We start from the raw sequence: 13,167 nt of genomic DNA on the forward strand, positions 1-13,167 counted from the left end.
TTGAAGGTGTTCCGCTACGTTGATTACATAATTCTGTTAAGAAAGAAGGATTTCACGAGCCAAATGATTTGTACTCAAATATTTATGAGAGAGAGAAGGCAGGGATTATAATTCACAAGCAAAAGTCCTGTTGACGGTGCGCTTCAATTTTTGGACCTTTCCCTCTCATTTAATAGGAGCCATGTATGTTGGGCGTTTGCACCCACGTCAAAAAAGTCGCTGCTCAGTTTTTCTAAAATCGCGAAATCAGGCATTGCCGTCAATATTCTTTCCTCCACTCTTACGAAATCCTGCGGCCACACGATGGCTTCTAGCTTCCAATGTCCCGTTCAACGGCTCAGACATGCGAGTTTTCCTGACGACGCCCTTGTATCAGCGTCACAAAAGGTTATCCGCAAGTTGAAAATGCAAGGAAAACCGCTGAAAAAAAGAGACAACAAACGCATAAGACCGGTGGTAATTGCATATATTCATGAAATCGCATAAAAAAGATTGCGTATAACTTTACGTCTATGTATGTTTTCCTTGCAAGAATAAGCTACGAAACCACTTTGCCAGAATTGATAGCAGGGGTGGTACGGCTAAATTGAATAGTGCTGTGTGTGGTGTGCGACAGCAAAACCGGTTCGTTCCGTGCAAACGCAACTTCGTTGCCACGGAATGAACCTTTGACGTGCGGCAGAGTTTATTCGGGGCAGACGGGGCGCTACGTTAACGTTTGTCTGCCTGCGGGAGCACAAAAGCTCATTAAAGGGTTCCTATTTGTCTCAACATTGTCGCCGGCTGCTCCCCTGAATTTCGCCCCAGAACTCTCGAGTTTGCACACGCCAATACACAAGGGAACGAGCAGAAGCCTTCGCTATCTGGAAAAAAAATGAAGTAAGCTCACACTAACACGCGAGACTTGAAGGTAGCAAAGGTGTACACAACATTAACGACCATCACGAAGGTTTAAGGGCACGATTGCAGCCGGTTTGCTTTTTCTTCACTGCCATACTTTTACTCTCTCTTTGTTGCTATAAGTGTGAGCTTCTTTCTTGGAAGTGATAATTATTGGACGTCACCTTGGAGGGGCGTAGAATATAAGGCGCGTCTTTCTCGTTCCGAGCAAGTGTTGTACAACCACGGATAAGGCTAGAGTTTTTTTGGCAAATCATGGCCAATCTCCCTACGTTTGTATGCTTGGCTTGAGAAACTTGCGCACGGGACGCTGGGCGATCGTCGTGGGGCACGCACACGCGAGCGCTACACATTTTCTTGGCTTTGTTAACTGCCGGGCGGTCTCCGCGAGCCCCGAGCTCACGTGCGCGAAGTCGGCCATTTCTTCGTATTGTTCACTGCGGACTAGAAAAATAGCTTCCCTGTTAAAATGCAGACAATTGCATTAGCACACAGTCAATTGCGCCGCTTGATTGCCGAGTGGCATGATCATTGTCAGGTGTCATGATATTTATGGTCATTCCCGGCCGCGGCGGCCGCTTTTCTGATAGAGGCGAAAAGCAAAAACGCCCGTGTGTACGAGATTTCGGCGCACGCTAAAGATCCCCAGGTGGTCAAAATTAATCCGGAGCCCTCCACTACGGCGCGCCTCATCGCCTGCGTTGCGTCGGCGCGTTAAACCCTACAATCAATCAATCAATGATATTTATGATCATTATTTCTTCCATTGTTACTTGCGCGTGCATCCTTGTGTGTTGTTTTCCTGTTTAAATAAATCATTCACTTTAAAAATGATGCCAAACCAACTGGCCCAGACTTTTCTCTTGTCGAAGGGTAAATAATCATTATTTTGCCCGTTATCAATTTGGTGTTTTATGAAACGGTAGTTTGCACTTTATCAATGTTTCCTCACTGGATTTGCATCAGTTATTCCGGGTGTAGTCCGAAAAACCCATTCCCGTTTGATCCCGTCCCGCTTGAACCCAATCCCGAAACGCCCTTCCCCTTTGGCCGGTCCCGTGTGCGCCCGTTCCGAAAACGCCCTTCCCGTTTGTCCGCTTTCTGTTTCAACCCGTTCCCAAAACACCCTTCCCATTTCAACCCGCTCCCAAAACGCCCGCCTCAAATAGTTCAGATAAGTTTCTGATTTTTCACTTTCGGTTACGTCGGACGTAACTCAAAACATAAGGTTAAAAACAGTCGGACGCAGCTTTAATTTCAAAAATCGCACGCCTCGGTCCGACTCACCCGAGTCAAAACTGGGTTCGTTATTCCGGCAAGGGGCCATATGGGAAAATACGAAACGGTAAGGGCGTTGTGTACCAGGTTAAAGCGGCAGGGAACCAACGAGAAGGTTCAAATTGGAACGGGTGAAATGAGAACAGGCGAAATAGGAAACGGGGAAAGTGGAAGGACGTTTTGCGCCGCGTTGAAATGGGAATGGGTTCAAACGGGACGCTCCCGTTATTCCAGGCAGCCGAGGCACAGCTCTTCAGGAACGCAGGCAGTTGAGTATAATCCCAGGGAATATCGAGAGCTGCGGCATCCCGTTCAGAGCGAAGCGTGGCCAGATGCAAGTTAACGCATTGATTAATAATGCTCTCATATTCACGCATACATTTTAGGTGCACTCCCCCCCCCCTTTTTTTACTCCAAAGTCCGCCACCTACGACATTAATTTCTATTTATAGATATGTTTAATTCATAGTCGTGAGATGTCGCTCTGGCATCAAGACACGTGCGTTAAGGCAAAGTCTCCGGTAACTTATTGTGACATGCACGCTTCTCGCAGCCCTGTCCGAAGACTCACGGCCAGAGCTAGACGAGCTGGTGATTGTGTCAGCCGACGTGCAGGAGATCCACTACGAAAGCGTGCTGGGTTTCGAGCAGCCGTTTGTGGAACGAGCGTCTAAGTACCTGCTGCAGAGGGCGCTGCGGGAGGAGGTGCTCGGACCCCTCCGGGAGGCCATCAATGCCGAGATCGAGAACCCGGGCTCGCAACCTACCACAGAGATCGACTTGTTCTGAGCTGCCTACTGCACAAGAGAACTACCGCTATTTATTTATTTATTTTCATGGCCTCAATGCTCACAGCACATGTGTGTGGGGCACTGAGTACCACTGTTTTAAACGTAGCATAGCCATAAGAGGATCTGTTGCATTCGGCAGGGAGGTTGCGCCTCAATCTATTGTTAAATGGAAGCAGCTAAATCTATCTTATTGGCTTGCCATTAAAGAGGGAACGCTTGAATACGGATGCAAAAGATTTTTTGCCTGGTTACCGAAACGGTTGCCGAAGTTTACGAAGAATTTTCAAAAACTTACACCATTCCCAACGCCCAAGTAAAGGCAACGATCCTGTAACATACATGTGGCTGTGGCCATTGGCATCATGGCATGAGTTCATGCCACAGAAGTCACGATTTTATACGCGAATGTTTCTGGAATAAAGATGTGATGTACATGATCACATAAAACGGTCTATTCTAATAACCCATAAACACCAGAACATATACCGTTTATGCTACCTGGGTCTCGTAACTTAAAGGGACTCTGCAACATTTCCGGTAAGGATGGTGATGGTTTGAGTATGATAACGCAAGGCCGACAAGGGCAAAGAACGCCAAACACAGTCATTTAATGAGGACAGATGTGCAATTAAATACTAAAAAGTACTCAGTAAAAACAAAAGTGAAGCGAATGCATGAGGACAACTGGTGTAAAGCGCCAGGTTGTCATGATGCATGGTAAGAAATGAGATGTAAAAACTTTACATAAGTGAGAAACTTAAAAACATGGTTGATGGAAAACATGGGCTCGTCTCATACAAACTATGATAGGTGAAACGGGATGTGTTGGCTGTACAGCTGTGGAAAGTGTTTGCGTCGTGTGGTGTCAAGTGCCTTCCATTGAATGAGTATGTGAACTACGGATAGGGCCTCCCCGCACCTGCTGCACTGGAGTCTTGAAGATCCCGTCAGCAGATACGAGTGCGTTGCATGGGTGTGCCCTATCCGTAGCCTACCCAAGGCGACTTCCGTGTGTCTGTTGTGTAAGTCAGTTGTGTACCGTCCCAAGTATGGTTTTATTACGTGTAGTTTATTATCTCTCTGTTCATTCCACTGCGCTTTCCATTTGCTACGAAGGTGTTGTCGAATTTGTGGCTTAAGGTCACTGTGTGGTAGTATTGTTATATCTACTGTGTTCCTAGTGCGGCAACAGGGGCCTTCTGATCAGCAACCTCATTGCCAGCAATCCCAGCGTGGCCTGGAACCCAGCACAAGACCAGAACAAGTTTTTGGGCATATAGAGACATGATAGTGCTGAAAACCAAATGGACATTTCTGTTTTTGCATGGCTTGTGTGATGCCAATGCACACACAACGCTCAAGAAATCTGTATATATGATGGTATATATAATATGAGTTTGAGATTTTGTGTTCAAGAATGTGTTGTACAATGAGTAAGATGCCATTAGCTTGAGCTGAGTAAATTGTGGTGTATGTGCTCATGGTTCTGTAGGCATCAAAGTTTGGCCCATGAGCAGCACAAGACACTATGGTTACAGTTTTTGATGCGTCACTATAAAACTCTGCACATTGATACTTATACTGCAGGGACAAGAAGTGCTGCGAAATTGCCGTTCCTGGTACCCTGGTTTTATCACTTTTCATGAAAGACAAGTCACAACATACAGGTCAAAGCTGCCAGAATGGTAAAACGTCAGTAAAAGACGATGTGTGAAAGAAGATGTGTCTAAAAAGGAGATGTTGATATCCGAAGCTTCCTGTCTCTCTCAAGTGAGAACGGCAAAGGAACGGACGGGCGATTTACAAACAGTGGTGATACGGATGCATCATTAAAAACAGGTTTAAAATCATGGTTATTCAAGGATGACATTTTAAAAGCGTAGACCAAGTCCATGTACAGGTGCAGTCAAAAGTAATTTGAGCACGGGGGCTGCGGCCGAACCTAATAGGAGCGCCGTGTAGCTGCACCACCGGTAAACGAAAGGAGAGGAACACGCATGCGCGCCTGCCGACGGTGATAGCCCATCTATACTTCTCAACCCACTTCCTTTAACGAGGCATCGAGCACATTATTCGCAGCATACTGGTCTAAGCGACGGCGCTGATAGCATACCCACCTAAGCATAATCGGAAAGAAAAATTGTCATTTCAGACCCTCGCGATTACGACGTTTCTCCAGCAGCTCGCGGGTGCTGAAAGTGTGTGAGCGACGCTGCCAGATACAACCTCTGCTATCAGCGCCATCGCCCAGACCACTATGCTGCGAATAATTCACTCGAAGCTGCGTTAAAATAAATGGGTTGAGAAGTATAGATGGCCTATCACCGTCGGCAAGCGCGCATTTTTTTTCTGCTCCTTTCGTTTACCGCCGGTGCAGCAACACGGCGCTCCGATGCGGATCGGCCGCAGCTCCCGTGCTCCAATTACTTCTGACTACGGATGGGTGTGCCCTATCCGTAGCCTACCTAAGGCGACTTCGTGTGTCTGTTGTGTGAGTCAGTTGTGTACCGTCCCAAGTGTGGTTTTATTATGTGTAGTTTGTAATCTCTCTCTGTACGCTCGTTGGTCCTCGCGGCACCATTTGTTACATTCAGCGTATACTCTTTCCCGGGCTAGTGCGGAACGCACCCGATGCAAGCCAAAGGCCCAAGTGGAGTACGGGGTCAAGAACCTTTAGAGCCGTTTTTGATGCCGACCCATACACAACGCTGCCGTAGTCTAACCGAGACCCGACTAAGGCGGTAAAGACCCGGAGAAGCAGTTCTTTGTCTGCACCTAGGATTGGTGGGAGAGGACCTTGAGAATGTTTAGTGTTTTGAGAAATTTATGTTGAAGTGCTTTGATGTGTGGGATGAACGTGAGCATGCCATCAAATATGACACCTAAAAACTTGTGCTCCCTTTTAACAGGAATAGATGCACGGCCAAGAGCAATCTCAGGATCCGCATTAAGCCCGCGCTTGCGGGAGAACAGAACACAAGTACTTTTGCCCGGGATCAGTTTAAAACCGTTAAGGTCCGCCTATCCAGCAAGCTTCTTAACACCGAGCTGTACTTGACGTTCGCAAATTGACAGGTTACAGGATTTAAAAGATATTTGAACATCGTCTACATAGATGGAACAGGAAATGGTTGGTGGCAATACCTTTCGGAGGGAGTTCATCTTAACTATAAAAAATGTGCAGCTAAGAACTCCTCCATGCGGCACACCATTTTCCTGCACATGTATCCCGGACAGGGATGACCCAACCTTAACACGAAATGTCCTCGTGGACATGTAGCTAGAAATGGTATTCAACATGTTACCTGACACACCAAAGGACTTCACGTCGCTATGGATGCCATATCGCCAGGCTGTGTCGTAAGCCTTTTCAAGATCAAAAAATACCGTAAGGCAGAACTGCTTATGAAAAAATGCATCTTTTATGAAGCATTCCAACGCAACAAGTTGAATGTTGGTAGATCGCCCCACCCTGAAGCCTCCCTGGCAGCTCTCGAGAAGACCGTTGTTCTCAAGGAAGTACACGAGTCTCGTGTTTATCATCTTCTCGAGGAGCTTACACAGGCAGCTTGTCAGGACGATGGGACGATAACTGGCGGGAGAGCAAGGGTCCTTCCCTTCCCTCAGGAACGCTACTACTATGGCCTCCCTCCAAGAGTGTGTATCTGCCCCGAAAGCCATATTTTATTGTATAGGTGTAGGAGTGTTTCAAGAGTGTCTGGGTGTAGGTGTTGTATCATGGTGTATGTCAGTGGTTCTCAAATGGGGGTCTGCGAACCCTAGGGGGTCCGCGAAGCCATTTCTAGGATCCGCAAAACCCTCACCCGCTTTTTTTTTACATTTTTTGGAGTTTAGTCCGGCCGTGCCTCATTTGGAGTTCCGGGACCTGCTCCCGGAACTGCCGCAGCGATCCGCAATCCGCACAAGGTCGTCTCGATCACCTCCTTTCCCTCTTCCCCACACCTTCCCGGACCACGTGTCTCGGTGCCCCGCAGCCGCATTATGATATCGCCATTTTCGCCTGGCATCAGTGGCTGTGCCGTGCAGTCTCACCCGGTTGGCCTAGGTCGCGAAGCTACGTGTTCGTCTGAGTCGCGTAGCTATGTCCAAGTTACGTGGCTACAAAGAAAGTTATCTGAAGTTTGGCTTTGTCAATATCGGCGGCAAACCGCAATGCGTTTTGTGCGGTGAAGTACTCGCTTTAAGCTCCATGGTTCCGACGAAGTTGACACGCCATCTCCAGACAAAGCATTCAAGCTACCAAGACAAGGACATTTAGTTCTTCGAAACCAAGAAACGACAGTTGGAATCCCAAAAGCTGGATAATCCAAACAAGGTGAGGTTGAAATTATTATAACACAGTTTTACGTCAGTTGCGCATACGATGTTGGCTGCGGCAGCGAGCCTCGATCGGTCGCCGAATGCTTGTTCGACGTGCTTTACGTTAGTTGCGCATACGAGGTTCGCGGCAGCCGCGACCCGCGATATGCGTTATGTTCGCTGTGCGTACGCTGATCGGGGAGGCTCCGGCCTCACGGTTAGCTGGCAGATTTTGTTGGTTCGATTTAGTGCATGTGCCATCGACTTTCCACATGTATACAACGCGTCGCGGGGTGGGGAAGGCGACCGGTTAAGGCACTAGTTTTAGACTGTCGATGCAGTGTTTGTAGGTTCGGTTCAGCGTACAAAGTTAGACTTTCGTTTCAGCTGGCAAGCTCTGCAGATGCTATCAAGGCAAGCTACATGCTCAGCTACCACGTGGCCAAACAGATGAAGCCTCACACCATCTGCGAGACTCTGCTTATGCCCTGCATGAAGGACGTCGTCGGTGCTGTCAGAGGGAAAGAGCATGTGAAAAAACTGGACAAAATACCGTGCTCGAACGACACCGTGGCACGGAGAATCAGAGAAATGGCGTCTGATGTGCAGGACCAAGTAATTGATAAATTGAAGTCCGCTAGGAAGTTTTCCCTCGCCGTCGATGAAAGCTGCGAGGTATCCGGGAGCCCACAGCTTAGAGTGTTTGTGCGCTTTGTGAATAACTCTGTCATTGCCGAAGAACTTCTTTGCTGTCTGGAACTCGAGACCACAACAAGAGGTCAAGATATTTTCGATGCCATTAACAATTTTTTTTGTTTCGCGCGGTCTTCGTTGGGACATGTGTGTAGCTGTGTGCACCGACGGCGCTCGAGCCATGGTTGGAAACTCTGTAGGTTTTTTAGGACTCGTTAAGAAAGTGAACAATGCAGTAGCGTTCAGACACTGTATGCTTCATAGGGAAGCTTTGGCATCAAAGGAGTTGAGTCCAGAGCTTGCGAGTGTTATGCAACATGTTGTCAAAGTCGTGAACAGTGTAAAGGCAAGGCCTAAGGCCAGTCGCCTCTTCAAGGTACTGTGCGAGGAGATGGGTACGAGCACCAACACCTGCTCCTGCACACCGAGGTGCGTTGGTTGTCGCGCGGAGAAGTGCTCGGAAGGGTCTTCGAGCTTAGAGGGGAGCTCAGTCTTTTTTTTGGCAGAAGATAGGGCACTCGGAGATCCTTTTCAGGACTCTTCTTTTGTGGCAAAGCTTGCTTATCTGTGTGACCTGTTTGAGCACCTGAACCATCTTAACAGCAGCATGCAGGGGATGGGCACTAATGTTGTCTCTTCTGGGGACAAGGCGAGAGGCTTTTGTAAAAAGCTTCAAAGTTGGTTGAGCCGGGTAAACAGAGGCGACTATTCTTCTTTTAAGCTGCTCGGTGGTCTTGCAGGCTCTGGGGTAGTATCTGGAAGTGACAGAGCCACAATCACGGCCCATCTGAGCACATTAAGGTGCCACATTAAGGACTACTTCCCAGAATCTGCCCCAGACACATGGCTTGTGGCCCCTTTTGAGGCTGACGTAGCTTGCTTTACATATGAATGTGTCGAAGCTGAAAATGAGCTGATGGAGCTCCAGGAAAACACAGTGATGAAGGCAAAGTTTGCCACTGTGAGCCTTGAGGCATTTTGTTTGGGGACTGCAGAAATGTTCCCCCTTCTCCATGAGTTGGCTGTAAAGCTTCTGTTACAGTTTTCTACGACGTATGCATGCGAGCCGGCTTTTTCCAGACTTGCATACTTGAAAAGCAAATACCGAAACAGGTTGAATGTGGCTGCAGATATGCAACTCTGTTTAAGCGGGACTGTGCCACGTATTGATGAACTGTCCAAAATGAAGTGATGTGGCACGTTTGTTTGATGTTTTTGGTAGCAATAAAAGGCACCTGTTTCACGCTCCAGTAGTGTTAATTTACCTACGTACCTCCCCCTCCCTCCCCTCCGCTGCAAGGGGTCCCCTATCACTTCCACCAGTCCACAAGGAGTCCCCGACACATCCATGGCTGAGAGGCACTGGTGTATGTAATCTTATCTGCCCCTGGAGCTGAAGCTGCTGCTCAGCGCAACCCTCAACTCATATAGTGTAAATTCAGGATTGTAACCAGATTTTGACCTGTTATTGTCATGTAGGGACTCCTTTTCACAAGCGGTTTTATGTTTAAGGAAAGTGTTTGTGTTGTGTGCAGAGCTGGAAACGAGTTGGAAGTGATGTGCAAGTGTGTTAGCCTGGTCTTCGAGTGTGTCCTTTTTTGTACTGACCAGTGGTAGGCTATGTGTATGTTGTCCTTTAAGTTTGCGTATTTTTGTCCATACCTTGTAAATGTCTGTGTATGAGTTAATGGATGTAAGGAAAGCGCGCCAGCTCTCCCTTTTCGCCTCACGACGCACACGCTTTCTAAAGGTCTTTGCCCGTTTAAAAGAAATGACATTATCTGACGAGGGGTACCGGCGAAGGACACCCCACGCCTTGTTGTGGGCCTCTCGCGCCCGCCTACAGTCCTCATTCCACCAGGGCCTTCTTGGGTTGCAAGACGCACTGGAGACCTGGGGAATGGACTTTTGGCAAGCGTCGAGGATGTGCGCCGTGATGACCTGGGCTGCTTCCTCCACGTGTAGGTGTTTTATAGCTGTGCGGTGTAGTTTAGATGTTTCTGTGAATGTACTCCAGTTTGCTTTTGATTCATTAAATCTGTTATGGGGAGATGGACTGCATGGGCCTTTACCTATGTATGTTAGGCAAGTGGGGAATTGGGCACTACCATATGTGTCTGCGCCCACACCGCACTCAAGACATGGAAAGAAAACTGCAGAACCAATAGCCAAGTCAAGGTATGAGTATGTGTTGTGCCCTATGTTATGGCATGTAGGCTGTTTCTTGTTTAAAAGGCGTGCTCCAAAGAATGTAAGAAACTTCTCTATCAGGCTACCTTGGGCATCCGTTCTGGAGGCGCTCCAAAGTGAGTTGTGGACATTAAGGTCGCCTGTGAGGATGTATTGTTGGGGTAGCTGGTCAATGAGCGCCTCGAAGTCAGAGCTCTAAACTGCAAGATCAGGGGGAATGTAAATGGAGCACACCGTTATCAACCTATTAAATGTTATCGTACGGATGACTACACCCCAAGGACAGTGTTTAAAGAGAGAGGGTGGCATGCTAATGGTTTCCGGGCGACAATCGCCACACCACCCGAAGAGTGTGTGCAGCCAACCCTGTCCTTTCTGAATACCATGTATCTATTTAGGAAATTTGTTTGTTTGGAATTTAAATGTGTTTTTTGTAGACATAGAACCCTTGGCTGATTGGAGTGCAGTATCTCGTACACGTCGTCAAGATTTTTATGAAGGCCTCTACAGTTCCATTGAGTTATGTTTTCTCTTCCCATTAGTGTGAGAGCTACTGGAGTGTGTATGTTTATGGGTCGTCTTTCGAGGCTGTGACTCTACGATTGGGCTTTTTGGGCCTTTTTGTAGGCTTGGAAGTCGGAGGCCGCTCCTTGCGCTGCGTTGCGGGCAGGAACGGCCCGACAACCATCTCCTCGTCAGATGTCAAAGAGGCGCCTGAAGGACCGGGCCCCCTGGACTTTGCCCCCTTCGGCGACCGTTCGTTTGACCCGCCACCGGCGAGGGCGTCGGGGTCGCCAGAGGTGGTACGGGCGGTGCGGTGGCGGTGGGAGCCGATGCGGGGCTCCCGGTGTCCATTCCTTCAGCACCCTCCAACGCACTGGAGGAAGAGGAGGCAGGGGGGGAGCGGCACCGGTCCCGACGAAGGCGGTTGACACCACAACCGCTGCTGCCTCAGCAATCGGCGTGGTGACGGGTTGGGCTGGCTGAAGCAACCCAGCGGGAGGCGGCGGAGGGACCAGGTTACTCACTGAACTGGGCGCGTGTGGAAACCAGACGCCGCTCCGCCCCCCGGCGAGTGGCATCGGCGTAGCTCCCCAGAGGGAAAGAGGCGAACCTCTTTCGCGCCTCTGGACAGGTCATTTTCTCAGTTACCTTGACGTTCATTATCTTTTCTTCCATTTGAAATTTTTCGCACTTGCGGGAGTACGCTGCATGCGCCCCCCCCCCCGCAGTTCACACAAGAGAGGGTGTCGGATGGCCAGTTGTCGCTCGGATGATCATGCGCCGCGCATTTTGCACAGGTAGTTCCGCAACGGCAAGAGTTTGTACCGTGCCCGAAACTCTGGCACTTAAAACAGCGCTGCGGGCTCGGGATGTAGGGACGGATGAAGCAACAGATAAAACCTCCATTTATGTGTTGTGGAAGAGCTGCGCGGTCAAAAGTCAAGATAATGTGCTTGGTGGGAATCTCCTTGTCGTCTTTGCGGATAGTGATGCGTCTCACGGCAGAGACGCCCTGATCCTTCAAGCCCCCAAAGAGATCCTCATCTGTTTCGTTCAAAAGATGTCTCGGATATCACACCCTGTGAGCTGTTGAGGCCCTGAAGGGGTGTGACCCTGATGTCTAGATCAGCCAGTCTAATCTGAGCTAGAAGCTTTGTGGACTGCTGTTTGTGATTTACCTCGATGAGGAGTTCACCAGACCTTTGTTTTTTGCCCTTATACGATTTTCCTATGATGGCTTCAAGATACTTTGCAATCAAGAAGACTGACTGAGATGCAAGAGGGTGGGCTGGACTGGGGGATGCCATGACAAGAAATCGAGAGTAATGATCCGGTCCAGCAAATCTTAAAGATGGCAATGTGGGAAAAGATACTTCGGTGCGGCCCCTTTTCGGGGGCCGATCAGGTTTGGGGGGGTTTAGAAAATGCCATATCGCATAGTATAAAAGCAGGGAGAGAAGGGTACTTTCTTCGTCAGCCTTACCCTGATAGCTGAAGAGGTCCCAGAGCTCCCTGCCTGTTAAACAGACAGGAACCTATCCGCCAGAGCTTGACCTGGGCTCCGACGGCCACCGTTCATTGTTTCTACCCTTCACCATTCAACACATCGCCACTGTTGGTTCCAGCTTATGTTTGGGGGCTCGGGGTCAGCTATCGCCAATACCGTCACCAAGATTGCTCAAGGTGCCCCGTGCGGGGAACACTTCCGATAAACGATTTCACTATTTAGTTCACGTTCGAACCACTCCAAAAGCTACAGTTAACACCAGTGTTTAGCGGCACGGCGTGATGATGATGATGTTTGGATTTTTATGGCGCAAGGCCGACTGAAGGCAAAGAGCGCCAAACAAACGTCATGTTATGAGAGTGACATGAAGGTAAAATTACGGTCATGCGGTCATGCAGTACTGCTTGTGTATAAAGGCATCTTTTATGTGTGATTCTAAACCAACCACCTGATCATTGGTGGATCGCCCCACCCTGAAGACTGCCTGGCAGCCCTCGAGAAGACCACTGCACTCCAAAAAGTAGACGAGCCTACGGTTTATTATCTTCTCTAGGAGCCTACACAGGCAGCTTCTCAGGGCAAAGGGCCTATAGCTGGCGGGAGAAGAAGGGTCTTTCCCCTGCTTCAGAAACGTCACAACGATGGCCTCCCTCCAAGACCTTGGAAGCTGCCCCGAAAGCCATATAAGGTTGTATAGGTGTAGGAGTGTCTCAAGTGTATATGCGTGTAGATGTTGTATCCCTACTGAAACTTTCCGTATATACGGACTTATGGGAATACGGAGTTCATACGGAATATGCTGCCCCAGCACACCGAAAGTAGATGTTAGTATAAAAAAGAGGGAATCATATTAGTGTGCACGATAAAAACGTTTGACACAGGTTTCGTGTGTTTATTTTCAATAATAAGCAGTATAACGCTCCGTATGTTTTCCGTATACTCCGTATATACGCAATTCATACAGAGAATGATTTGGCGGTTCTA

At 48.7% G+C, this 13,167-nt stretch overlaps 1 protein-coding gene across 1 annotated transcript in view; it reads left to right on the forward strand.

Moving 5' to 3' along the window:
- LOC144180674 (uncharacterized) overlaps window positions 1-3,091 on the forward strand; it is a 35,379-nt gene extending 32,288 nt beyond the window's left edge. Inside the window, exon 5 of the mRNA XM_077708970.1 lies at window positions 2,732-3,091. Coding sequence (XP_077565096.1) covers window positions 2,732-2,967 — 236 coding nt within the window. The 3' untranslated portion in view covers window positions 2,968-3,091. The remainder of the gene's footprint in view (window positions 1-2,731) is intronic.
- The last annotated feature ends 10,076 nt before the right edge of the window (window positions 3,092-13,167 follow it).

The sequence above is a fragment of the Haemaphysalis longicornis genome, unplaced genomic scaffold (genome assembly GCF_048455015.1).
Source record: "Haemaphysalis longicornis isolate Haplotype H1 unplaced genomic scaffold, Haemaphysalis longicornis Haplotype H1 scaffold_4, whole genome shotgun sequence".
NCBI classification, from domain to species: domain Eukaryota; kingdom Metazoa; phylum Arthropoda; class Arachnida; order Ixodida; family Ixodidae; genus Haemaphysalis; species Haemaphysalis longicornis.